Genomic DNA, 26,697 nt, shown 5'->3' on the forward strand with positions numbered 1-26,697 from the left:
GTTGAATGACTAAGGTGATATATATATTTGAAAATTGAGTAACCAAACTGTGAAATGAGTTATATATAGTTGAGTGACTATTTGTAATATTCTCCCCTTCAGCGTTGCAGTACGTTTATCTTTGAAATTAAGAATTGAATTGCTTCCCCATCCACTAGCAAATAGAGGTGCTCTACTAAGTGGAGGCTTAAGACGTATTAGAAATACTTCAGCACTACGATCGCGTCACCCGCCTAACTTGAGTTTCATCATGCAATCATTCACATTGATCATTACAATGCCTTGCTCCAATATTACGATTTATCTGGTATTAGAATGCAAAAAAAAAAAAAAATTAAGAAAAAAACCGAGCACGTAATTGTGAGGGCTGGTTGAAATAAAAGAGGAGCTATATATTCCTATAATTATTGTGATCATTAGATTCTTTTCCTAAGGGCATTGACCAATCAAAACCTAGTTGCGAGGAATTATTCTGTAGTCCCAGAGTACTATGTGGCACTGCCATGTGGTGTCCAAGCTAATAATATCACTTGAATTTGGTGGAAACCATGCAAGGGGTGAAAAAAGAAAAAAAAAATTAAATTAAGAGCAAGTCATATCAACCAATAATATTAACCCGGACCACCATGATCCGAGACTATATTATAATTTCCCATTGCGTACGATAGCAGGAGCTGGATCATCTATATCACAAGACCTTCTCCATGAAAACAACATCTTTAACCCACTCTAACAATGATGGTCCAAATTGTAATTCCCAGATATCGGCAAGATGCCTTGATTTTCCTTATTTTTTGTCGGGTTTAATTAGATCCATAAATACCAAAGAAGGAAGGTCCAGAAACTTCACAGACGCCTAGCCAACCATGTTTGTCAAGCTTTATGTTCTACTGGTACTACTTGTAAGTTTGGTACCAGCAGAAGCTCAAGACCTCAATTTCATCTACAATGATGGTTTCAATGGCCGTTCTGGTCTTAATCTCAGTCTAGACGGCATAGCAGAGATCACACCGAAAGGTCTCTTGAAGCTTACAAACGACACCAAACAAAAAAGTGGCCATGCCTTCTACCCTAACCCAGTAACCTTCAAGAATTCAGAGAACGACACCGCATTCTCATTCTCCACCATCTTTGCCTTTGCCATCCGATCAGAGTACACTACTCTCAGCGGCCATGGAATCGCCTTTGTCATTGCTCCGACGAGAGGCCTCCCCGGAGCTCTGGGGAACCAGTACCTGAGCTTGTTCAACGTCTCCAACAACGGGAATTTCACCAATCATGTTTTTGCTGTGGAGCTTGACACGCTCCAGAACCCGGAATTCAGTGACATCAATGAAAACCATGTTGGGATAGACATCAATGGCTTGCGCTCTGTCAAAGCTGCTCCAGCTGGTTATTTTGATAGTCAGTACTTCAAGAACCTGAGTCTCAGCAGTGGTAAAGAAATGAGAGTTTGGGTTGAATATGATGGTACCAAGAAGCAAATTGAAGTTACTATGGCTCCAATTGCTGTTGCAACTAAACCCCCAACTCCACTTTTGTCTTTGAAATATGACCTTTCCCCAATTCTCAACAAAGTCATGTATGTTGGCTTTTCCTCTTCAACTGGTTCGTTCCTCACATCCCATTATGTAGTGGGTTGGAGCTTTAGGATGAATGGCCAAGCTCAAGACCTTATAGCTTCCAAACTTCCCAAGTTGCCTAGCATTGCAGGTAAAAAGAGGTCCATGCTTTTCACCTTTGGTGTGCCTCTGATTTCAGTGAGTTTGGTATTGCTAGTGGTTTCTGGGGTGCTTTATGTCATGAGAAGGAAGAGGAAGTTTTCAGAAGTGCTTGAAGATTGGGAGCTAGATTATGGTCCTCAGAGGTTTAAGTACAAAGAATTGTATATAGCCACTAAAGGGTTTAGGGAAAAGGAGCTTTTGGGAACTGGGGGATTTGGTAAAGTTTATAGAGGTTTATTACCCTCCTCTAAAATTGAGATTGCAGTGAAGAGGGTATCCCATGAATCAAGACAGGGGATGAAGGAATTTGTAGCCGAAATTGTTAGTATTGGCCGGCTTCGTCACCGGAATTTAGTACAACTGTTGGGATATTGCAGGTATGGTCTTCAAATTTTGATAATATATTCACCAATTTTCTCTAGTTCTCTGTTTTACTTCAGTACATTTTAGTAAATTTTTTTTTCATACAACTCTCTTGATATTTATATTTCTGATGTTAAACTCCAGTGTTAAATAGCAGTGATATATTGCTTACTTATTCTTCTCTAAAATCTTCAAGTCATGTCATCATGCCTTATTTGCATAAAGTCTGGAGTTTTCACATCTCTCATGTAATCAAATTATGTATATTTTGATATGTTTGTCTCTCCATGTGCGAATTTTGGCCGTATATAATAAAGTGTTAATTTGGATTTCTCGACAGTTTAAACATTTTGAAACACAATAAGCGTTTGTATACAAATATTTCCTTTAACACGGAAGTTTAATGCCTTGCTTGCAGGCGAAAAGGGGAGCTGCTTTTGGTCTATGACTACATGCCTAATGGAAGCTTGGACAAATACCTCTTTGATCAACCTGAGCTGACCCTTAATTGGAGCCAGAGGTTTAAAGTCATCAAAGGTGTGGCTTCAGGGCTGCTCTATCTTCATGAAGAATGGGAACAGGTTGTGATTCATAGAGATGTGAAGGCCAGTAATGTGTTGCTAGATGGGGAATTCAATGGAAGGCTAGGAGATTTCGGGCTTGCAAGATTATACGACCATGGAACAGACCCTCAAACTACTCATATAGTTGGAACACTCGGGTACCTAGCTCCAGAGCACACAAGAACAGGTCGGGCCACCACGAGAACCGACGTGTTTGCTTTTGGGGCATTTTTGCTCGAAGTTGCTTGCGGAAAAAGGCCAATCAACACACAGGGTCCAGAAGATGTGATTTTGGTTGATTGGGTGTTTTCTTGTTGGAATAGAAGTAACATCCTTGAGGCAAGAGATCAGAGCTTTGGTACGGATTTTGTAGCCGAGGAAGTGGAGTTGGTGTTGAAGCTTGGGCTTTTGTGCTCTCATTCGGAGCCAGCGGCAAGGCCAAGCATGCGACAAGTCGTTCAGTACTTGGCTGGTGATGTTGCTTTGCCGGAAGTGACTAGTGGCTTAGCGGTTGGACACCGTGAAGCTTTTGATGATTATGCTATGTCGTATCAGTCTTCCTTCGGCAAGGGGTCATTGCAATCAACATATATTGCAGAGTCGGCATTACTTTCTGGTGGTCGTTGATTCCAAGCAATTAGTATATATTCGTTCAAAAACTTGGAATCAAAAGCCATACTACTTGCATATGTATACACCTCATATTCTTATAGCTTTTATAAGTAATGGGAAACCAATTGAAAATCTCCGCCGCACCTTCTCAACATTCATGTATCACCGCCGTCTTTCTTTCCCGCCGAATTTCACAGAAAAGCGGTACTCTTGCTGAAATCTGGACTACTTGGTACAGTGTCTATTTCCCTAATTTGTATGCCTTTCTGAAGTTGGAATGCTTGTAATCTGTTCTTGACTTCTTGCAAAAATGTTCATCACATTATGAGTTTCCTAATTTGTATTGTAGCTTACTCATATCTGGCTAATAAACCCTATGTAAACCCCATATAATAGCTAATGTAAATTCAGCTAACTTTATTTTCCTTTATGAGTTTATGAATCCTAGCTAACTAATTTTGATTTTATCGTCATACTCGATCCTTGTTCAGAATATCATTCTGTTCAAGCTCTCTCTTAAACCAATTTGTTGTGTTTGCTGCTTGCAACCTGCTTCTGAAAATGTTCAATCTCGGTGTCAAGTTTAGTTTAATTATCTGTTACCTGGCTCCATCAGTGTGGATGATGTGGCGGTTAATCGCTGTGGACTATTCACTGTGTGTTGAGTACTTGCTGTTGTTTGTGTTGTGTACACAATACTCTTGCTTTGTCCCAAGCGCAGACGGGAACTTACTGGCCGCAAGCTCAGAGCAATGTCGATTAGAATTAGAAGAGTGGTCAGGAATTCTGATTCAAAGACAGAGGAGGGGTGGTCTAATGGTCTCCCACAAGAAATCTTACTATTGATTTTGCAAAGGCTATGCATATCGGATTACCTTGTGTTTCCAAAAGTATGTGTTTCTTGGCGAGCTGCTGTGGAGATGGGTATTGCTACCAAGAGTTGCCTTCTTGCTCCTCAACTTCCACGGCTTTTGCTCATCTCTCCTGCCCACCATTATATCAGTTCCTTCCACATTAAAGATCAAACTTGCTTTGTGAGTGATGGTGATCGGTAACTTGTTTCATTGGAATCATATGCCAGTGACATTTTATATTTCCTTAAGAAAGATCAGTCGTGGTTTTGGGAGATTTATTGTCTTGGTTCTACTGAGAGGTGGCTGATCATGGCTGAAGGTTATCCTATTGTCAACTTTTTCCTGAAGCCAGTATGAGTCATGCTCGGATGCTCCCATCCCTTCCAGACTGCCACAGCTTGAAGAAAGTGGTAGCTTCTTCAGTACCAACAAGGCTGCAGCATTGTCCTGTGGCTAGCATTACATCAGAAAGCCGTTTGGCTTTCTGCAGGCCTACTGATACATTATGGACCCTCATCGAGCAGGCTGAGGCTGAGGCTGCTGCTGCCGAGGGGAGGGAGGAGGAGGCTCTCAAATTTTATGATATAGAAATACTTGATGGGAAGTTATATGCTTATGCTGCAACAACTGCGTGGATGTCTGAGTTTTTAATTGTATTTAACATCATCCGATCAGACAACGGGAACGGTGGTTGCCAACCTACCTATAGCTATAGCTACAGGACCCAAATCTCTATTCAACTTTCCAACTTCTTGTTCCTCCCATCATTCTTCGATGGTCCTTATGTTTGGTCAGGCCCTTAGTTAGCAAAAGATTCTGCATCCAATGAGTTGTTTATGATTTTTCGTAAAATGTCTGATCCTGTTATTGCTGCGGAGGCTAATCCGGGCACTGCAGGATTTCGAGTTTTCAAGCTAGTGCCCAAGAGTAATTGTCCGTGGTGGGCAGAGGAGGTTGTAGACCTTGGTGATCGGATATTGTTTCTCAGCTCGAAAAACAGAGTTTGTCTCTTCCAGCAGCACTAGTGGGGGCCTTAGTGATCATCATTCCCAGGATCATAATAAGAAACTTGAAAGAAAATGCATCTATTTTGTATTCATGCCTCCTGCTTTGCAACCGTACTCCAGTAGGCATGAATGTTGGGTGTTTTCCTTGGCTAGTGGGAGCATCCAACCTCTTGCTTTTCTAAAGGTTCATTCAGCTGTCATATTTTTTACTATCCTCGTGTTTGGTTTGCACCATGGTAACTTAACCACTGTTCCTCCCCTTTCATGTTTGACATCGATCATCTATATATAAAGTAGGATATATATATATATGTATTAGTTTATGTTTATGCTAGTACTGTTTTGACACCAAAACCAATCTCTTTGATGTCTGATTTTGTAATGCAATCAGGTTTCGACTGCAAGTGCCTAGCTGGAGTTGTTGCCTTGGTGCATTCTGTATTGGTTTTGTTAATGATGATTAGTGATTACCTTTGATTTTTGAAAAGATTGGCCGTTGTTATTGTTTCTTTCTCTTTCGACAATAAAGAGATTAGTCTTTTGCCTCCTGCGATTGAATTGTCCCCGGGGTATTGCCAATCAAGTTTTAACCTAAAAAAAAAAGAAAAATCAACGATTGAGATTACTATAATGTCTCCTTCCATCAATTTAGGCAATACTCTTAGCAACCAAATCCTGTTAGTGAATGCCGTTCAAAGACACTGTTTTACATTTGAAGCCTGTACAGAGAGGTTTTCAAAGGTTCCTTTTCCAAGGACTGCAATTTGCTATTTCAGAGGTTCTTTCAACTAGCAATTACTTGAACTTGAGCACTATTGGACATACTGTGGATGAGATTAAAAAGATTTTCTGTCTTTTTAATAAAAAGAGAAAAATTACAAATATAATAAAAGCATAAAACCATAAATCAAAAAAATTACCCTGGGTCTGAAATCCGGATCCAAACTCCATCCCGATCCGCAAAACTATTGAGAGGCGGTAACGGGTCGGGTTAATATAGAGAGGGGCGATGGTGTCCCTTGCTCTGTTTGGGATTTGATTGATTGAGCTCAGAAATGCCGGTCAGAGCGGCGGAGACCTCCGCGCCTCCTCAGCATCATTCAGGTACTTCCCTCTATTCCACACCACCACTGCTTTAACCATTCCCTATACTTATTGGGGTTCTTAGCCAAACCTCGACTATTCAACGATCTAATTATTCACTGTTTCTTCTCACAACTATTCACTCGTGAAATGTGATCCTAAATCCTCATATTCTACGTGTGCATCACTTGAAGGTTCAAACTGCGGACAGACATCTCCCCCACCCTTCACACTTTTAAGCGTTGGCCAGGTTTCTCTCTTTGCCCCTGGCTTTTGGAATTCTTATATTTCTTAATATGTCTCTGTGAAATTGGAATCGCTGTGATTTTGATCAAATTTGTAATGATTGTCTATTCTGGGAAATGGGGAATTGAATTGTAGTTCTGCTGGTATGTAATATATTGTAGCATTATTAAGTTAATGATTCTGTGGCAGGGCTTCTCCGGTACTCAAAATGTTTCGAGTCTGCAGAAAGAGGAAGCTTGGAGAGTAAATGTTCGGATACAAGGGTGTGATCTTGAGAATGGTTATCTGTGTGGTACCATGGAAGCACTTAATGTTCCCATGGCTGACACACCAGTAAGAAATTGCTCTTTTTCCTTGCTGATCGTCGGTCCTCATGTCAATGTTCTAGTATCAGATTTGCTTCAATGTATTCATTAACAACAGTCAATTAGTTCAGCAGCTGCGGAACTGGTGTATACAACATCTTTAGAGGATAGTGGTCTAGGAAGACTTTATATAAGGAATTTTGCAATAGAATTTTATTAGATGGCCAGCCTCGTACAGTTAAATCAAAGCATGCATTCTCTGGGTTTGTTGGGTGCTGAAGCCGATTTAGTTTGCGTGATTTTCAATTCTTCAGTCTTTCACTCACTGTCTCTTTGCCTCTTCGTATCCATTTATCGCTGAAAACCGCGTGTCTCATAGCATAGATAGGTTTTCTTTTATATTTCCTTTGGGTGTGGAATTAAGTTAGACAACATGCTTAAATATGCACCCAAGTCACTCTTGCATATTAATTCGAGGTAACCACTTTTTTCTGGACATTGCCATCTAGTTGTTTGTTTCTCCACCACCAACCTCTTTGACATAAAGTGAATTGAAATTTGATCTGTTTTATCTTTTATTTCTCGATTTTCTGCATTATCATCATTGTATTGACTAATGTTATCTCGATTCAAAAGAAACTGTTGTATCTTCATCATAGGAGGCCTTCATTGAGCATTTACTTTCTTTTCATTGTGTGGTAGGTCGTCACCTTTTGGGAAGGGGAGATTGTTGACACCAAGAATTATACTTTCTTCACTGAGAAGTGGGAAGCAACGTATGGCTTTGTGTTCTTTTATCTACAATTGAGAAAGGACCCATATTTAGCTAGTTGTGATGGTGAATAACAATCAAATGTTTGTGTAACTTGTGACAGACACGATGATGATATAAGGCACTGGACCAAATTTCCTTCTTTTTCTGCTCTTTTGGTAAGCTAAGGAGTCTTAATGTTGTCTTTCATATCTGAAGTTCTGTTGTCTCCTAACTAATTCCACATTTTACAGAGCCGAGTGGAAGTTGATGGTGGCAAATCATTAGATCTCAGCAACTATAAATACATATTCATGGTAAGTTGGTAACCGGTCTAAATGCTTTATTATCACCTGTCAGTTAGCAAAAATCAAATGTCCAATAAAATTGAGTTCTTTGATTTGCTGGTGCAGAGATGGAAGGAGCAATACTTTGTGAATGTTGGCACAGACTGTGGTTTGACTATAGCCGGCTTTTACTATGTGTGTTTCTCATGTAGTGATGGCTCCATCAATGGCTTTTATTATGATCCTAATAGCAGGTAGCTTTCCTTCATCTTCTTGTTGGTCTATGAATTTGACGTATTGTAACTCTTTGCTTTGTTCAAAATATAGAATGCTATTGATTTCTTCTATTTGTGATGGGGATGTGCTTATGCGTAGGAAGTAAACTATCACTTTTCATACCATTCACTGTCTTCTGTCACTTCATTAGTACATTGCGACTTATTGACTGAAATGCTATGTGAACCAACCTGCAGCCCGTTCCAGAAGCTTGAGCTGAAATCCACAAATGAGGGAAGATTAGGATTCAGCTTTTCGTCCTACGAACTGCGATAGTATTTGTTATACATATATTCTCTCTTTTGTACAAGCATGGTAGACGTTAACAATATGTAGATTCGTTTTGTGTTAGTAATGGTACTTAACGGGCTGTGTTGTATATGGTACTAGTGACTTTGAGATGATATGAAATCATGCATTTGATCGTGAATTTTTGATTAAGTGAGAAATACAGGAAAGTTTAGTTGGTTCTCTATGATTCTTGGCATTATCTTCAGTATGTTTAGCATTTAATTTTCTCTGGTACCTACAAGGCTACAACCTAGTAAGCGGTAATTGGGGATGTCAAGCCCAGAATACTACGAGTAAAGGGTATTGGGCTTAAGCCCGTGCTGCCACTATGCTGTATGGAACTACTACCTATCGTCTTACAGGCTCTGCTAGGCAGTAGTTCAAGATTCCAGGATAAAGTCGATAAACAACTCAATCAATAATTTCTTCTTTTTCTTTAGCGAAGTAGTTGGACCCTGTGGTTTACCTGATTCAAGGGCTATGAATATATGCTTTAGAACTGGAAACACATCGATTGGAAGGGCTGCTGAACAAGACGATTCCTGCAGCATCATCTGCAAATACTGAATTGCAGCCTATTGCTTTAAAGTTTAAACTCATTTCCTTATCAAACATTTTATTTATTGGCATTCTTTTTATAAATATTTCCAAATACCTGATACCAAAACTATATACTTAGACAGTTTAGATTTCGTTGACTTGTTTGTTTTTGTTTGTTTATTCCGGAGGTTTTGGTTAGGCCCCCCTTCATTGTCATTCGCATTTTTGTGGCTTAATAAATTGGAGTGTTAGAGAGGTTGCTCCTCTGCTATCACTCATTGCATCAAAAAATAAAAAATAAAAAAAATAAAAGCTCGAAAGTGTAAAATGTTCCGATATAATTATCACCCAACAACAAGTGAAAGTTTTACATTTCCGAGTTTGGAATTGACATTGTCAGTAATGAAATATGAAAAGGGGGTTATATTCAGTTAAAATGGCAGTTTTTGTTAGAAGGCAATCATCCAATCACCAAGGCCTCATGATCGATCATTCATGAGTTAAAACGATCACGTACAACGTGGACCCAACTCAACTAGAAGAGAGCCCCACTATCTCCCACTTTCAGTCATATCATTCTCAACTTCAGTGCCAACAACGTTGATCCTAGCTGTATAGACTGCTTAATAACCCTGTATTGAAGGCGATGGATGATGATGATAATGGAAGCCATTAATTCGTGTAAGTAGCTCACAGAGCCATCCTCGTGCATGGGTTCACGCAATTGGTAGCCACAGTGAAAATTAAAAACCACCTTCTAAAATCTAACCACGCACACGCTCTAGCTGCATTGCTGCATTTACCCCTTTCATGAGGGACGTCTCCCTCTTTTTATTTCCCTCTCTCACTCTAACCACCCACTACAGCTACAGTGCCACCACCTCTTCTTATATATAGCCAACTTTCTCTCCTTTTCACCATCAACAATGGTATTTTCGTTTTCTCTCTCCATCTGTCAAAGTACACGTACAGAATAAATCATAGGCAAGAAAGATTGGTGTTGGTGCATGTCAGAGCTGTCCCATATTATTGAATTTGGAGATTAAGGTACAAATACATAGGCCAGCTCGAAAACAATAATACTGTAGTAACTGCTGCTGCTCCTGCTTCTCCAATTGGTTGAGAATCTGGACATATGGATCAAAGTTTGCTCTGCGATGAGGTGTGGCCTTCCAGCCCTTTGGCGACTGCTATGAACTACATGATTGATTGTGGAACATTATCAATATATGCAAGAAGTAAGGATGACTATGATGAATCTTTTACCATATGCTTGGAGAAGGAGATGAGTTACATGCCCCAACCGAACTACGTAGAAAATCTCTGCTCAAATCATTTGGTCATTGCTAGGTTTAAAAGCATTCAATGGTTTATCCAGGTTAGTATTGATATGATTACTTTTCAAGAACCATGACTACCCTTTTCTTTGCTGATCAAGTTGTCTCCTACTGTTTGTGTTTTCCAGTCTAGAAGCCGCTTGAACCTCTCCCTTGGAACTGTTTTTTATGCTGCAAACTACCTTGATCGCTTCATATCTATGAATCACTGTAATGTAAGCAATATGATATACATGTATATATGTGTGTGAGAGGGGAGGGATTTTTTTTCCCCATTTCTACTTTTTTTAATCTTCATATATTTCCACAATTTGGTGATTTTCCAGCCATGGAAATATTGGATGGTGGAATTGTTGTCTATTGCTTGCTTATCCATTGCCTCCAAGTTTAATGACACCTGCTCTCCTACCCTGCTTGAAATTCAGGTATACTTCATTTAATTATTGTGTGATCAGCTAATGTTTTATTAAGTTTTAGGAATATATTTACCAATTGATTCATTTGGTAATATATATGAACTGAAGAGGGAGGATCTGGACTACTCTTTTGACTCCATCACAATCCAACGAATGGAAATAATGGTGCTAGAGGCATTAGGATGGCGCATTGCTTCTACAACAGCTTACTCGTACCTAGAACTGCTGTTATCATTGATTAATCTTGACTCCAGATCCTTTAAACCTCAAATTCAGGAACAGTTGATTGCCAAATTCAACAATTTGCTTCTTGGAGCTATTTCAGGTAGTATGTGAGTCGCATATGGTCTGGTTCTCTATTTAACTACTTATTAGTTGTATGGATTAAGAGAAACGATGAAGTTTGGATCCCTAAATTAATACTAAACAAAACATCTGTAGACATCTCCTGACCGGAAAAAAAGGTTATTTTCAGACACAAATTGCACAGTATATATCAATACAGAAAATAATCGATGCTGTTTAAAAATCGTGTTCGAGTGTATGATGATTTATGTGTGTATATACTAATATTATACATACTCTTACTGACATGAATAATGATTAATGAGTAACGGAACCAAATGAAATGGTCCAGACTCGAAGCTGCTGGAGTTTAGGCCAAGCGTGGTTGCCATATCTGCTCTAAGTTGCAGCCTAGACAAGTCAATTATTTCAAGTACAGCATCTGATACCTACCTAGCCTGTGCTACGAGTCTACTGGATAACAATCAAAAGGTTGAACATCGAAGTCCCCCTTATGCCCCTTTTTTCCACTACTATTAATTTTCTCCAACTGTTTTATTGATAATTGGTTCTTCAACTTATTAGGCTGAGTTGGTCAAGTGCCAGAAGCTCATGGAAGCACAATCAGTAGCTGATGATTGCTTCTACAACTTACTAGCTCACAGAGTTTTCCATTTCTGCCCTTCAAGTCCCACAACTGTGTTGCTGAAGGAGCGGATTAACTTTTCTCATTATCATGTTGATTTCTCCCTCTTTAAGATGAGAGCTCAAAGAATGGACACTGCGGAATCAACAGCAAGGATCTGCCGGAAGAGAAAGAGGGAAGAAGAAGAAGAAGAGTAAAAAAAAAAAAAAAAAGGGTGTCTTTCATTTTTCCTTTTAATCTTTAACTAGTAACAACATATAGTGAGATTTACGGAAAATTCTACAATGTGTTAACGTATGACATGCATACAATTGCCTTAAAAGTGGTAAAATGAGTCCTTAAAATAGTAATATTAGTCCTCAAAGTAGTAACATGAGTCCTAAGTGGTAAATTTTCTTAGTTACCACATGAGTCCTCAAAATAGTAATATTAGTCCTCAAAGTGGTAACATTAGTCCTTAAAGTGGTAAATTTTCTTAGTTTACCATATGAGTCCTTAAAATAGTAATATTAGTCCTCAAAGTGATAACATGAGTCCTTAGAGGGGTAAAAATAGTTGATGTATGAGAAATGTTAACATACCATAGCTTTACCTGAGATTTACGGCCAAGAAAGTCTTGACCCAGAATTTAAACAAACTCCATGATATTTATCAGACAAGAAATAAGAGCAAGCAGTTCTTCTTTTAACCTACTACATGCATATTAACGACGACCACGAAATGTTAGAGTGTTAGACAATCACTATACCGCAAATGTTTGATCTCTTAATCGGAAATACATGACTCCACCTTTCTCTCCAAGCTAACATGCGCAGAGAAGCAGCAAACTACACACATACTGCTGTTTTCTTGCTCATAAAGAATCAATGACACGAAGGAACTAGCTAGAAACACTGTTCATGAAATGTGACCTGTGAGAGTTAAAGACTCATAGTTCAGAACTTTAAGTCTTTAATCGACCATAGAGGAGAAGTTATTTATGGCATGTCCCACCAGCAAAAGTCCAAAGTCCACACACAAGTTAAACGACATCCATCATTATAAATTTATAATACAAAGCATCCAAATATGTACGTGGAAAGCTCTTTGCCAAGTATTCTATACAGTCAAGTTGATAAGGAAGCTAAAGGAACCAATAGCATAAGAGTTGCATAGAACACAACCACCAAAAAAAAAAAAAAAAAATGGCAACTTCATCATCTACCATACTATCATCTTCCTTCCTCCCTGCTAGGGTTTTAACAACAAATCATCCAACCCAGCAACTCTGTATTTTCCCAAATGGGGCTTTGCATCGCACAGCCTCCACGAAGCGTGCCACCTTCAGCGTTCGAGCCGCCAAGCTTCCTCCTGGAGTATGTTCTTTGCTTCCTTTGTCATCATAGATTAACTACTACTATGTATTTATATAGTTGTGATGAACATGATGTGTATGAACATTTTCAGGTAGTGGTGCCAAAAGTAGAGCCAAAGTTTCAGGCTCCTTTTCTTGGGTTCACCAGGACTGCAGAAATATGGAATTCTAGAGCTTGTATGATTGGACTAATTGGAACTTTCATTGTAGAATTGGTAAATTCTTCTATTGTTGTTCTTATGGTCTGGTATTGCCAATAGATTAAGCTCTGAAAGGTTTAATTTCTGGCTGACATGTTTTTATTTTTTTATTATAATAATTTTCAGATATTGAACAAGGGGATACTGCAGCTGATTGGGGTGGAAATTGGAAAAGGTCTTGATATTCCTCTTTGATTATTCAAGATGGGTATAAAAGTAACATTAATTGAATCTTTGTAATTCACAAGTGGGTAACTCTGTTTTGTACCTGGAGTAATTTGTGTGCAGACTCTTGTAATGAATGAAATTATGATGTAGCAGTTAAAACGAGTTGAATCTTCTTATGTCAATGCTCAAGACTCTTTGAACTTGTTTGTCATTTTTCTGCCAATTCGTGAATCCTGGTTAAAGTCTGTCGGACCTCAGATATGGCGCACACGAATCTGTCTTATCAATCTTCAAAATAACAAGTGCAGTATAGAAGAAACAAAACCACCATGATTGATCTATTATGATAATTCCCTACCAAAATTTATTTCAAGAGGCATTATTCGAGTATGTCTATAACTTCCGGCATAGATGCCTGTACATTATCGGTAGATAGTTACATAATGATACACGTGCCATAATGTCAAATGGCTTGAAGATACTTCATAGAGGGGTATGCTGCTAGTCTTCTCATATCTGCTGTATCATTAGGCAGTGCAAAGGGCCTGATGGGATTAGAACAACTGTTCTCGCTCCACTGCATAACCTTGAGCTGCCAGTGCTGTCTGCAGATCCTAGGAATGAAAACACTACAGAACCCTGCTAATTCGAGCATCTATAATTGGATCTTTTAAAGATGTATCTGTATTAGATACATCTAGTGCTTCTGCCAATGAAAGCCGGCGGTTTCCCCATGCAGCCTCCGCCCACCTCTTCATTTTTTCTCCTTGATGCTTTCGGTTCTGTTGGATGCAAAGTACTTCTGCATACCCACCTACACAATAACTTATTTATATCAACAAACATAACCTTTTCGGGAACCTTCAAACTAAAAGGTCAACATGTCAGAGAGTAGGCCATTACAGGTTTCCACATAACTATACAAAGATTCAACTTGAAATTCGAAGTTTATCACAACTACTATTACAAATATGTATTTTATGGTGCATGTCCCACCATCAAGATAAGAAAGAAAAATTTACGCTCATTCATCAGTTATAGTCTCTGATTATGGATTTAATCAAAATGCATTCTGAAAAGCTGTTCAGATGTTTAGCCATTACCTCTTGCAAGGGCCACTATATCACTTCTATCTACCTTTGCTTCTGCACCTACACAATCCAAAAAAGAGCAGCAACACAGTTAACTAAAGGTTCTCGTAGGAGAAAATGATGCCACAGACTGCACAATTACACATACCTTCAGCCTCCAATGCTGGAGCTTTCAGCAATTCTATTGCCCTTCTATAAAGTCCCTGTCAATAAGGTCATAGATATAAACATTATAGTAGCAAGAAAATGGCAAGAGGCATTCCAACTTACGGAAAAACATGTGGATAACATGCAAGTTCTGACCTCTTGGACCAATATAGAACTGGAATGCTCTTGGACTGCTTTACGCTGAAACATGAGAGCTATGCAGGTTAAAACAACGCCAACTTTAGGATGATGAGAGCCTACACACAAATTATGAAGCCACAGGAGCAACAAGCATATCATTCACTAAAATTACGAAATTACTGTACTTCATAAGAAAAGTATTATCAAAGCAACAGACCAAAATGTTCCTCTGTTTTAGTTAAAGCTCTCGTTAACATCTCCTCAGCATCACCGAAGTTCCTAAAAGAAGAAAGGTTAAATTCATGGGCATGGTAAACAGAAATGGCAAAAGGAGAGGTTCAACAGTAATCAAGAGCTTACCCTGAATGAGCCTCAAGCTGTCCCAACGCACATGTGGCCGCTAACAAAACGTTGTCTGACGACATATTACCAGCTGCTAATGCACTTGGGTCACTGAACTCTTCATTCCTGGAATCATTTTGGATAATTTTCTGGTATACCTTCTTCGCCATCTCAAAGCTCTGTCTGGCATGCAAGAGCTCTCCAAAGAACAAAGCAGTACTACCTACAACCTTTTGATTAATGATATTATGTAGAAGTTTGAAAAATGGGTTGACACAATCACATTCAAATGAACCATACCAGTGAATTCTTCAACTTCCTCAACATTTCTCTCAACTTCTCGAATGAAAAGTTCACCTGCAGAGAACCCAAAGCTCCAAATTTAAATTTTATGTCCTGAGACTCACAGTAACTAGTTAAAGCAAATATGAGAGTAATAATAGAGAAAAGGTACCTTTAGCTACATCTTTACATAATCCAAGATTACCATGCACAAGCTCAACAAGTCCTTTTACCGCTACTGCACGAGTATATCCCTCAGAACCACCAGATCCAAGTTCATCATGTTTCTCCGACAGTTCTAAGCATTTATCAGCGAGCACTGATGAGGTATGATCCTATATAGTGAGAACCATCTTTACTAAATCGAAACATACAAACAAACAAGAACATAATACTAATGGTCTTGTAATGAAGTACCTGCTTTAACTCTAAGTGCAGTCCAACAAGCGCCTCCAACGCGGCAACTATAACACAAGCCGGAAAGCTTCATTAGTCAGTAAAGTCTTTCCATTAAGCCAAACTTAAAAATAGTATATATGCATAAGGTACAGCAAAATCTTACTCCTAACACCAACTGAAGAGCTGCTCAAGTCTTCAACTTTTTGCAGTTTTTCTATTGCTTCATCAAGCCTTCCTCTAAAAGAATCAAATTCGAGGCAAGATAAGTTTTTTAATCCATACACACATACTACTTAATTGGGTTTTGGAATCACCAAAAACACAAGGAAAACAAAAAGGTGCAACCTTTCAGATAACAAAGTAGACATGGCCATTAACACCATTGTCCTTGAATTATCAGTAGCAAGGTCCTGGCCTTCACCAGGCTGAGACGAAAGGCACTGTTCCAGCACAAGCTGAGCTTGTCCGTACGATTCATCTACATTTAATCAAAATCAAACTGGATTGGAATTTGATTTTTGGAGAAAATAAAATGGGGAATTGAGGAGGAGAGTTGTAAAGGAACCTGATTTGTGAGACCTGGCGAGAGAGAGGGCGTAGTTGATCATCTGAAGAGCAACAGGGTTGGCGTTAATCCCATCGTGGAGATGTCTGGACGGCGGAGATCGTGCCAGAAGGGAAGGGCGGAGCTTGGCGGAGGTGCGGGCGGCGACGGTGGCTGCTGCTCGTGATAGCGCAGTGCGTATCATGGTGGTTGCTGATTTCGCTCAGAGAAATCCCAAAACCTCAACAGGAGTAGAAAAGGGGTGTTTTAGGTTGCGGTTTCTGTTACATGAGTTGCTATTAGTATTAGCTGTTCTTGTCATGTTTGCTTCGCGTTACATATTAAGTTATTAACTGCTAAATCTTCGTTAAATAATATCGAATGCCACGACACTAACTCAACCTATTTATATGTTTTTTTTTTTTTTGGAATGAATATCATATCAATATATTAATAACTCAAGTCAGAAATGATCATTACATATCCTCCCTCTATCATCATGGAGTAGATAAAGTAGTGCGCTGCTAGGGTTGAGCGGCCGCCGCCCTTGGGCGTGGTTTTGCAGAACCTTCCCCCTTCAATGGGGTTCTATTCCTTCACCTTCTGTGGTGTCGGACCTTTGGAGCGGGGACTCTCGTCTTCCCTCCTTCTCATTTGATCCAATGACGGTCCCCTGCATGGAGTTGGAAGCGGCCTGCTCTTTGCCGGCTCGATCGGCGTTGAGGATGATAGCCTATCTATCATCGCGGATGGCGGCTCACGGTGGTGGTTCGTCAAGGCCTCAGCGGGCGCGTCTCAAATTTGGTGAGGTGGGTCGGGTTGGTTTGTGCTTGGATGTTCAGGGCATGCCCAGACCAGATCGATCGGGTTGTGTTGTCACCGAATCGGTACTAGGTGAGGCTGACTCCGTCCGGTGTGCTAGGTTGGAACGATGGTTGATTCTTCTTCGACGAGGGTTGGAGGGGTTGCACTCGGGCCGCCTCTGGCAGAATTCGCAGATCGAATCGACATGGTGGGGCATCCCAGATCTATTGCGCAGCTGCCTTCCCCGGAATGGTCTTTTCCATCAAGGTTTGGTGGAGCCCCGGATTGATTCAGACAGCGCGGCCGCTCGGATCACTGGGGTTTGGGTGCGGAGGCTTTCCAGTGCTCAGAGGTGGAAGCTTTCGAGTGCTCAGAGAAGAGATGGTGCTGGGGTGCCCATGAGCTTGGGTGCCCTAATCAGATTTGAATGGGCTTGGGCTGTTGTCAAGGCTGCTCTGGCAGACTTGACTTTGGTCTCGGGCCGGATTTGGATCCGTATTTGGGATCCTGGTCGCTTACAAATCCGGATCTTAGATCCGAGACAGCTGCTCATATTGATCTGGTATTTGTTCTGGTTCTTGGGAGTTTGTTTGTTAACTTTCGAGTTTTTGACACCCTCGGTTACTTTCAAACTCCTGGTGAGCGAATCACCTCTCCTAGGTGATCATATCACCGGTTACAGTTACGGTTACGGTTACAGTTACTCATATATTTACACTGCTCTCGTGACATATGCAGTGCAGCGATGTCGTCCGACATCAAGTCACATGGTTACCTTTAATTTTAGATGCGTCTGTGCATCTTACTATCCTTTATTATTTTCCTACTTTATAGATGCGTTTGTGCATCTTGTTATGCTTTATTGTTTTTCTTTCGATGTTGTTGCATCGCTCCATGTACTTCTCAGTTTCACTTAATATAGTTTGTCGTCTTTCCCTTCAAAAAAAAAAAATTCATGGAGTAGATAAAGAGTTTATGGTAATAGTACAGTGATACATAGATTAGATTCAATTATTTGACGGTTCCATATAGAGGTGGCAAACGGGCCACTAAGCACGAGCACGGCACGGACCCGGCACGCTTAAAAGCGGCCCGACACGGTCTAAGCCCGTTAGTGGTCCGGCACGACCCGAGCACGTTAGAATAACGAGTCGGGCTGGGCCTAAGAATATTGGCCCATTGGCCCGGCCCGGCCCGAGCACGACATATTGTGGGTCGGCCCGTTACAAACACAAAATTTCATTTTGTTTTTAAAAATATTAAAAAACTATAATGATGAGATTTGAATATGAGACATTTTTATTTAAAATCTCATGACACTTCCACCAATGCTTTCTTTTATATATATTGTCAAAATAATGAAACAAAACATTATATCCTTGTTTTGACATAAGTATTTTTTCTAAATAATAAATATATGTTTATTAATAAAGACTAATCTCATAATAATACAACTATAGAATGAAGGAAAAAATAATAGATACTAAATCTTCATTATATTAATAAAGATTAATCTCACAATAATATACTAAAAACAATATATTTTGAGTTTTTTTGTTTTGTTTCTTTCTTATAGTGGAATATAAAAAATTATTAGAAATCTAATCTTAAAAAGCTAAGATTAAGAAAAACGTTGTAGAACTTAATTTATTTTAATTTTCTAAATAGTTAAATAAAATTAATTTTTATTTGTTCAAATTAAGATTTTAAAATCGTACTTTATAGTGGGTAGGCACGAGCACGGCCCGTTATTGACCCGGCACGATATGGGCTCGGGCCATGGGTAGGGCCGGGCTTAATGTTTAAGTAAATGGGCCGGCACGAGCCCGGCACGATAATAAATGGGCCGGCCCAAGCACGGCACGAAGCACGACTAAGCCCGCTTAAAATGGGCCGGGCCGGCCCGTTTGCCACCTCTAGTTCCATAAGAAGCCTATAACCCATTAACTACCTATTTATATGTATAAAAAACTTTGAACTGAAGTTAAAAAGTATGTCTTAATTGAAATTTGTATTAGATAAGTTAAAAGATCCATCATAATATGAGACTTACATAAGATCTCAATAATAAGAGGCACATAAATCCAGCAGAAACGAATAAAATTATGACTAGTGGACACCAAATCAGCACTAGGTGTGAAAAATGCAATGTTCATGTTGTCACTTGAAGGGAACTATTGTTGAATCACCATATTGTGCTCTAACGGTTGAAACATTCACATACATAGGGCTCAAGAACGTCCGAAAAAACCGAGTGTGATTGTCGGGCAATTTAAGTCCACCAATATGACGGGATTATTTGCATTTTAGATCAGAATATGTACTAAAGAAGAATAAAGAGAGACTCTCTTAAATAAAAAATAAAGAGGAGAAGACTTGTTGCGGTTATTGTGATTTGACCTCAAGACTGTGTTGATAATATTGACTGCAAAAATCCATTATGCTGAAACACATAATAAATGAGATTATGTACTAATTGATGAACAAATGTATTATTATTATTATTTCTTTAATAAAAGGAGAACATATATGGTGGCAAGCTAGTTCATCATGGCTAAAGTATCATTAAACTGGCCAACTTGCTTATACTTTAGAGTAATTAAGGTCAGAACTCAGAAATGTCATATGTGATCGAAGTGTTAGGTGCAAGAGGTACTAGGAAACCTCCACTCCCCATTAATCCGTACTTTGTTGGTTTGCAAATTGCAGAGTATATGAAGAAGCAGCTTGAGGAGGTATTTGCTTAATATACACTATGTTGGGAAATCTGATTACTCAATCCTAAACTGTTAGCTGCAGTTACATAAGATGGAGGAGCCTATCTTTTCGGATCCAAAACCAAACTAGTCCATAATCGATCTTTCACTTTCTTTGCCCAAACCAAACTTTATAACTCACAAACATGCATACCTTCTGCTTCTGAGACACAAAAGAAGAAAGATCTTGTGATTTAACATAAAGATGGATGCATGATAATGTTCCTAGAAATCACTTTACCTTAAACAATGAACCAATAACTTGAAGATTACTTGTAAACTAAGGTGAAAGCCACTACCAATATTACTTTTCATTATAATTGCTGCTACTTGTGTATTTTAAAACAGTGATCAGTTCACTTTTGTAAATCCTAGTACTTTTCCATAAGCCTGAGAATCACATGAATTAATTAATGATCAAGAAACCCAAACAAATGCTCTAACAATATTCAACTTCACATTCCATGATATGTAAATCTAGTGCAGCTTCCTCTTTTATTTGGAAAACTAACTACAATTTATTTTTGGACAGTGATGGAGAAAAGAAAGCCCTCAATGGGAAGCAATGAATATATTCCCTTTATCATGAAAGTAAAAGGGAAAGAGAGTAGAGAAAGAAAGCAGAAGACACTGAAACACCTAAATTCACTTAAAAAGCATGCCGTTGTCTCAACTTGTATATATATGCTTGTACTCATGAAGTATTTCCTAAGCACCTCTCCTATTCTCAGTCCCTCTCTCTTTCACTAACTAAATTCAAGTAATTAGACTCTGAAAAACCAATGCCTACTTCCTCTCTTCTCTTTCCCTTGTTATATATATTAGCCTCAATCTCAATTACAAGTAATTCTTCACCATCTTCTATGTATATATACTCTATTCATTAATGCACTTTTTTTTTTTTTTTTGAGGTTTTTGATTGGACTTTTGGTTGCAGATGGGGCTCAACTCATTCTAGTAAACAACTGCAATGAAAGCATATGGCCTGGTATACTTGGAGGTGCAGGCCTAGCCACCCCCCAAAGCGGCGGTTTCCATCTTGGAAGTGGTGAGGAAGTGGTTCTTGATGTGCCTGAAAAATGGTCAGGAAGGATATGGGGAAGGCAGGGTTGCTCCTTTGACAGTAATGGAAAGGGTAACTGTGAAACCGGTGACTGTTTTGGCCAATTGCATTGCCAAGGAAAAGGCGGTATTCCCCCAGCAACTGTGGTGGAAATGACACTTGGATCATCAAATTCACCCCTCCATTTCTATGACGTGAGCTTGGTCGATGGCTTCAATTTGCCAGTGTCCATGAAACCTGTTGGGGGTGGAATAGGTTGTGGTGTTGCTTCGTGTGAAGTTGACTTGAACATTTGCTGCCCATCAGCTTTGGAAGTGAGGAGAGGAGGCAAGGTCGTGGGGTGTAAAAGTGCCTGCTTGGCTATGCAATCTGCCAAGTATTGCTGCACTGGAAACTATGCAAACCCAAACACTTGCAAGCCAACTCTTTTTGCTCATCTGTTTAAGGCTATATGCCCCAAGGCTTATAGCTATGCTTTTGATGACTCTTCAAGCCTTAACAGATGCAGGGCTTCGCGGTATGTCATCACTTTCTGCCCTCCCCAATGAAAATTACAAAAAGGGATTGTAGCTAGTCCTGATCAACATTTCAACTATGCTTATTTTGTTTTCAATTAGAAGCAAATGGAACAAGTATATATTAAAGATATTATATGGAAGTAAACATTAGTTCCTTGTAGGCTGGTGGGACTTGGGTGATCTGTTATGTACTACTACAAGCTTAATGCAATTTGTTTTGGGATAGTGTCTATGGAACTTATTATCTTGTTAAGAACAGCTAGTGCTTCGTTTAAATTATCTCTAATTAAGATACTGTATTGAACACAGAACACTATTAAAGACTACCAAAATAATAATAAAATTGTAATTTGATTCTCTAATATGATTTAAACAGAGCAATTGACACAATGTTGTTGTTAACCTTGGAGTATCCGAAGCACAAAGTTACAAAAGACTACCAAAATAATAATAAAATTGTAATTTGATTCTCTGCTAATATGATTTAAACAGTGCAATTGACACAATGTTGTTGTTAACCTTGGAGTATCCGAAGCACAAAGTTACAAAACATCCAATAAGAGATAAACTAAATCTCTTCTGCATTTCAGTCAAGGCTAAGCAGAAAGGAAGATCCAATAGTTCTACAACCAAGGAATATTCCAGAATATGTATCACCACCTTAACAGCATTAATCAGATAGCATTTGGAGTACTAGTCTATAAGACTCTGGGTGCTATAGATACTGTTTTACAGTGAAAAATCAGAGAAGAAAACATGGTTTCAAATCCTGATCATGTCACATTAGCAGAAGGGGAGGTTGCACCAAGTTTTGCCTCATCTCTGCCAGTACCAAATATTCAAGAAACAGTGAGAGATGATCCTTTGCTGGTCCCAGAAAGATACCTAAGGAATAAAGAAGACGTGCCAAAGATTGCAGATACATGTCATGATATTGCTTCTGAGATTCCTATCATTGATTTTTCTCTGCTTTTAAAACAGCACAAAGAGGAGCTTAACAAGCTGGACATGGCTTCCAAAGAATGGGGATTCTTTCAGGTAAATCATGAATCTGAACCTAACAAGATAAAATTGTGGCCTAAAAGTGGAATGTCTCTTAGTGGCACTTTTCAAGTTAAACAACATTTTGCAGATGGTAAACCATGGAGTGACAAAAGAAGTGATGCAGGGCATGAAAGATGTTGCGGCAGAGTTCTTTGAACTTCCTCTAGAAGAGAAGAACAGAATATCAATGCCATCAGATGACATACAAGGCTATGGGCATGCCTATGTGGTTTCTGAAGACCAGATACTGGACTGGTCTGACGCATTGATCCTTGTAGCTAGTTTACCCATCCAAGTATCGAAAGCTTAAGTTTTAGCCAACCAAACCAAAGGTGTTCAAGTATGTTTCTAAACTCAAGAACAATAGAAGAGTAGTGTTTCTTGAAACTGACTAAGCTACTTACTTTTGAGTGGATATTCTTCGACAATTGAACAGAATCTGATATCCAATTTGTTCATGTTGAGTTGGTAAAGGGATGCTACTGAGGCATATTCTAGTGAAGTTAAGAAAGTTGGAGAGGAGCTTCTAAGGTGTCTATCTATGATTATGGGAATGGAGAATGATGATCTTCTTGGACTGCATAGAGAGTTGGTCCAAGCTTTGCGTTTGAATTATTATCCTCCATGCTGCATGCCTGATAGAGTACTAGGCATAAGTCCACACTCGGACACAAACACCCTAACCATACTCATGCAAGAAGACAATGTTACCGGATTGCAGATACAGAAAGGAGGAGAATGGGTGCCGGTCAAGCCACTTCCAAATGCTCTCATTGTGAATGTCAGAGATGTTCTTGAGGTAGAGTAGCTACATGTCTTTCATAAAGACAGTAAAGTCGTCCACTGAATATAAAATTTAAAGAGAAAAGGTGCTAATTTGAACTTTTTGATATATTCTTGTTGTATCAGATATGGAGCAATGGAAAGTATAAAAGCGTTGAGCACAGAGCTGTGACAACTGACAACAACAAGCCAGCCGAGGTTGTCTTATGCATCATTTCTATTTCCACATGACGATGTGGAAGTTGAACCTTTTGATCACATGGTGGAGTCACAAAGGTACCCTCCACTGTACAAGAAAGTCAGATATGGAGATTTTCTGAGGCAAATATTAATGATGAGAATGGAGGGGAAAGCAAACACTAAAATGCCGAAGAGCAATGTAAGTTGAGCAGTATGTAATTTTCAAAACCCATATGAAAAGAGAGAGAAGATTATTAAGTAACTAGCCAAAGTTAAACAACATGTTTTCAACAAATACTATGTATTTTGTCTATTTTTGCATTAGAATAACCAATTGTAAACTAGCAAAACATTTATTGCAATTTAGCCAGAGCGAACATATTATAAAGTAGTTACCCTTTGGAGTTACAGAAGCAAAGTTGTAAACATCCAATAGGAGTGTAAGCTTATGCATGTATATGCCAACAAACTAGACAGACTGAAAGTCCAATGTTCAGCAACAAAAGGAATTTTAAAGATCCTGGAATGTGGTCATCCACCTTAGCATATAAAAAATAATGATCAGACACCACTTAAAGGTCCTTAAGTTAGAAATGCAGTTTTAAACTGAACTTCAGAAGAAGGAAACATATAACATGAGTTCATACACAAATGTGGGAATAATTAATCTAGAGGCTGCCCCAAGTTATGGGTCATCTCTTCCGGTACCAAATGTTCAACAACTTGTTAGGACTGACCCTTTGAAGGTTCTTGAAAGATATATATATACTTTAGGAATGAAAATGATATGCCAAAGAGTACAGATCATGCATGTCATCTTTCTTCTGAAATTCCTATGATTGATCTTTCTCGGCTTTCAAAAGGGCACCAGGAAGAGCTTAGCAAACCGAACCTGGCATGCAAACAATGGGGATTTGGGGATTCTTTCAGCAGGTAATTAGTCATTCTGAGGAAAAAAACTCTAGACGGAGAAATTCTCTTGGTGTAACATTTTGAATTAAATAAACATTGAAGATGGTAAATAATGGAGTGGCGACAGTATAATATTGCAGGGAATGAAGGATGCTAAGGTGAAATTCATTGAACTGCCGTTCGAATAAAAGCATAGGAGCTTCAACACCAGATGACTTGCGAGGCCATGTATATGCCTATGTGGTTACCAAGGATGTGATACTGGACTGGACTGGACTGACTCAAAATAGAAAGCATCGATTTTGGCCAACCACACCAAAGGGATTCAAGTATGTGCAGGAGATTCATTGAGGAAAAAAACAGTATTGTTTCTTGTAATTGAAAACAGTAGTTGAACTCAAATGCTTTTAGTGATTCAATTAATACTTGTACATTTAGTGTAATGCCCCAGTATTTTCAGTACTAGTAGTAGTAGTGCACGCATTAGTACTTCTAGTACAAATAAAGCTACAACATCATCACTCATGGGCAGGTGATCAAAACCCGTTGTTAAGTGTGGACTAGCTTTAAACTTATTGACAGTTTTGAATCATCTACACATGCATGGAGACTGAGCTAAACTCTGACTTACAATCTGTTGTTAAGTATTCTATTGGTGAAGGGAGGCTATTGAGAATTATTAATCCAGTGAAGTTAAAAGTACCGTGGAGAGGAGCTCCTAAGGTCTATGTCTTTGAATATGGCATGGGGATGGAGAAGGATGTTCTTCTTGGACTACACCAAGGATAGTATACTATACTTCATGGTCAAGGCCTGAAACTAAAGTGCTAGCTAGATAAAAGACTCGGACAGAAGCTCAATATATATCCGGCCATATATACTAATTGCAAGACGACGATGTTGTCGGATTACAGGTTCGAAAAGAATCGAAGGAGAATGGCTACCTGTCAAGCCAATCCCATACGCTCGTGTGAATGTGCTATTGAGGTACAGTAAGTAGCATCTAAGATGCTTTCACTGATACTGGAAAAGTCTTCCTAGAAGATGAACTAATTGAGGCTTGCTAATTGAACTATATAGGCTAATTCCTATAATTGAACGTAACCAAAAGCAAGGCGAGGTTACCATATATATGCGTCATTTTTTTATCCACATGACGATGTGAAAGTAGAACCATATGTATTTGATCATATGGTGGAACCATTTGATCCACGGAGCTCCTTCAAATATACAGGAAACTCAGATATTGATAGCTGAATGGTTTCGCTAGTCCAAGTCGTTGTCTATAGTGCTAGCTCCATTACGACATATCAGACTGTTTCCTGTCATGAGTTCCTGACGCAGTCGGAAGTAACGGGATTTACAAGCAATAAACCCTAAAAGACATAGTTCTGGAGTCCACCAGAGAAATAGAGAAAATCTCTAGATTTTATTAAATTTGATATGATAAACTGATTCTAAAACAAAACATGATGGTGCTTATGTAGGCATCCAAGACCTAAAATCATAATCTAACAATCCTAAAGAATCCAAATTTAAAAGGAAACTAAAAACCGAAAATAAAAGAATTCTAAAACAAATGTAAAACTAGCCTAAAAATATTAAATCCCGAATCGGATAATTAAAACGACATATTTTGGCCTAAATCCGTCAGGGCTCACTAAAGTGAGTCTTGAAGATCTCGTCGTTCCCATTCTGGAAAGGTATGATGTGTCTCAAACAGACATTCTGGCCAAAAGTTGATCAAATCTGATTCACAATTAATACCTGACTTTTCGCACGAGAAACCTGAAAAGTCCAAAATCAAATTTTCTTGGATATTGCAGCGGCTAGTAACCTCATTATGCGTGAATTACCTATTTTCTAATCACTCTTCTTGATTCCACGCCGCTTCTTTATTTTTCTAGTTTTCCGGCTAAACCAGGCTCATTTCGTCCTACATCAGTTCCTATATGCGTTCTTGTAACATCCTGACCTCGAATTCATTTGAAAATAATCCCAATTTTTTTTAGAGGAAAGGAAATAGTTTTGCCCCAGAACACCAATTCGTTCAGAACTCAATTAAATTGAGAAACAACTATACCAGGACATAGATCTTGACGAGAGGACCAACCTTCTCACCTCATGTACAACCAACCGTCGCCAGAATACCAAAAACCTTTCAAGCTGTGATACTTCTTCCTCGCCCAGCAAACCAAGACTGAAGGTAGAACCGCGGCGAGGAGAGAAATAGAATGAGATCGATCCGTCACCATGTCGTGGCTGGACGGACGATTTTCGATAGAGACCCATTGCGGGTCGTCGAGTCACCGACAGGAGTCAGAAGCCTTGAAGCTTCTGGAGCTTCCCCCCCCGATCGATCTGATCTCCGCCTTTATATAGT

General features: G+C 39.1%; 6 protein-coding genes and 1 pseudogene across 8 annotated transcripts in view; 6 read left to right on the forward strand and 1 right to left on the reverse strand.

Annotated features, from left to right (window-relative positions):
* Positions 1-8,544, forward strand: part of LOC133723640 (uncharacterized) — a 22,868-nt gene extending 14,324 nt beyond the window's left edge. The window contains exons 1-8 of one of the 3 annotated variants that reach the window (XM_062150533.1): positions 6,094-6,227; positions 6,401-6,456; positions 6,642-6,785; positions 7,460-7,533; positions 7,633-7,687; positions 7,763-7,825; positions 7,922-8,049; positions 8,171-8,310. In XM_062150533.1, coding sequence (XP_062006517.1) covers positions 6,179-6,227; positions 6,401-6,456; positions 6,642-6,785; positions 7,460-7,533; positions 7,633-7,687; positions 7,763-7,825; positions 7,922-8,049; positions 8,171-8,177 — 576 coding nt within the window. In that variant the 5' untranslated portion in view covers positions 6,094-6,178 and the 3' untranslated portion in view covers positions 8,178-8,310. Of the gene's footprint in view, positions 1-6,093; positions 6,228-6,400; positions 6,457-6,641; positions 6,786-7,459; positions 7,534-7,632; positions 7,688-7,762; positions 7,826-7,921; positions 8,050-8,170 lie in introns of those variants that run through there. The other 2 variants (XM_062150531.1, XM_062150532.1) reach the window with 2 other exon arrangements.
* LOC133719841 (L-type lectin-domain containing receptor kinase IV.1-like) lies at positions 746-3,675 on the forward strand. The gene is made up of 2 exons (XM_062146026.1): positions 746-2,101; positions 2,506-3,675. Exons 1-2 carry the CDS (start codon positions 867-869, stop codon positions 3,275-3,277), a joined length of 2,007 nt encoding a protein of 668 aa, XP_062002010.1. The 5' UTR covers positions 746-866; the 3' UTR covers positions 3,278-3,675.
* A 1,379-nt stretch (positions 8,545-9,923) lies between the features above and the next one.
* Positions 9,924-12,182, forward strand: LOC133722816 (putative cyclin-D7-1). Its single transcript, XM_062149681.1, has 7 exons — positions 9,924-10,280; positions 10,368-10,454; positions 10,566-10,664; positions 10,764-10,980; positions 11,293-11,432; positions 11,526-11,779; positions 12,173-12,182. The coding sequence occupies exons 1-7, from the start codon at positions 10,038-10,040 to the stop codon at positions 12,180-12,182; spliced, it is 1,050 nt and encodes a 349-aa protein (XP_062005665.1). The 5' UTR covers positions 9,924-10,037.
* A 553-nt stretch (positions 12,183-12,735) lies between these two features.
* LOC133722290 (light-harvesting complex-like protein OHP1, chloroplastic) lies at positions 12,736-13,470 on the forward strand. The gene is made up of 3 exons (XM_062149144.1): positions 12,736-12,941; positions 13,033-13,155; positions 13,267-13,470. The coding sequence occupies exons 1-3, from the start codon at positions 12,771-12,773 to the stop codon at positions 13,333-13,335; spliced, it is 363 nt and encodes a 120-aa protein (XP_062005128.1). The 5' UTR covers positions 12,736-12,770; the 3' UTR covers positions 13,336-13,470.
* A 148-nt stretch (positions 13,471-13,618) lies between these two features.
* LOC133722288 (uncharacterized) lies at positions 13,619-16,569 on the reverse strand. The gene is made up of 12 exons (XM_062149143.1): positions 16,276-16,569; positions 16,056-16,188; positions 15,874-15,947; positions 15,729-15,775; positions 15,484-15,646; positions 15,330-15,386; positions 15,048-15,252; positions 14,905-14,966; positions 14,703-14,803; positions 14,548-14,602; positions 14,412-14,459; positions 13,619-14,122 (listed from the first exon to the last, which is right to left on the reverse strand). Exons 1-12 carry the CDS (start codon positions 16,457-16,459, stop codon positions 13,938-13,940), a joined length of 1,314 nt encoding a protein of 437 aa, XP_062005127.1. The 5' UTR covers positions 16,460-16,569; the 3' UTR covers positions 13,619-13,937.
* A 3,927-nt stretch (positions 16,570-20,496) lies between these two features.
* On the forward strand, positions 20,497-21,625 carry LOC133719903 (thaumatin-like protein). Its single transcript, XM_062146094.1, has 2 exons — positions 20,497-20,657; positions 20,752-21,625. The coding sequence occupies exons 1-2, from the start codon at positions 20,597-20,599 to the stop codon at positions 21,423-21,425; spliced, it is 735 nt and encodes a 244-aa protein (XP_062002078.1). The 5' UTR covers positions 20,497-20,596; the 3' UTR covers positions 21,426-21,625.
* A 158-nt stretch (positions 21,626-21,783) lies between these two features.
* On the forward strand, positions 21,784-24,741 carry LOC133719905 (protein SRG1-like; annotated as a pseudogene).
* Positions 24,742-26,697: the final 1,956 nt, after the last annotated feature.

Source organism: Rosa rugosa, chromosome 7 (genome assembly GCF_958449725.1).
Source record: "Rosa rugosa chromosome 7, drRosRugo1.1, whole genome shotgun sequence".
Taxonomy (NCBI): Eukaryota; Viridiplantae; Streptophyta; class Magnoliopsida; order Rosales; family Rosaceae; genus Rosa; species Rosa rugosa.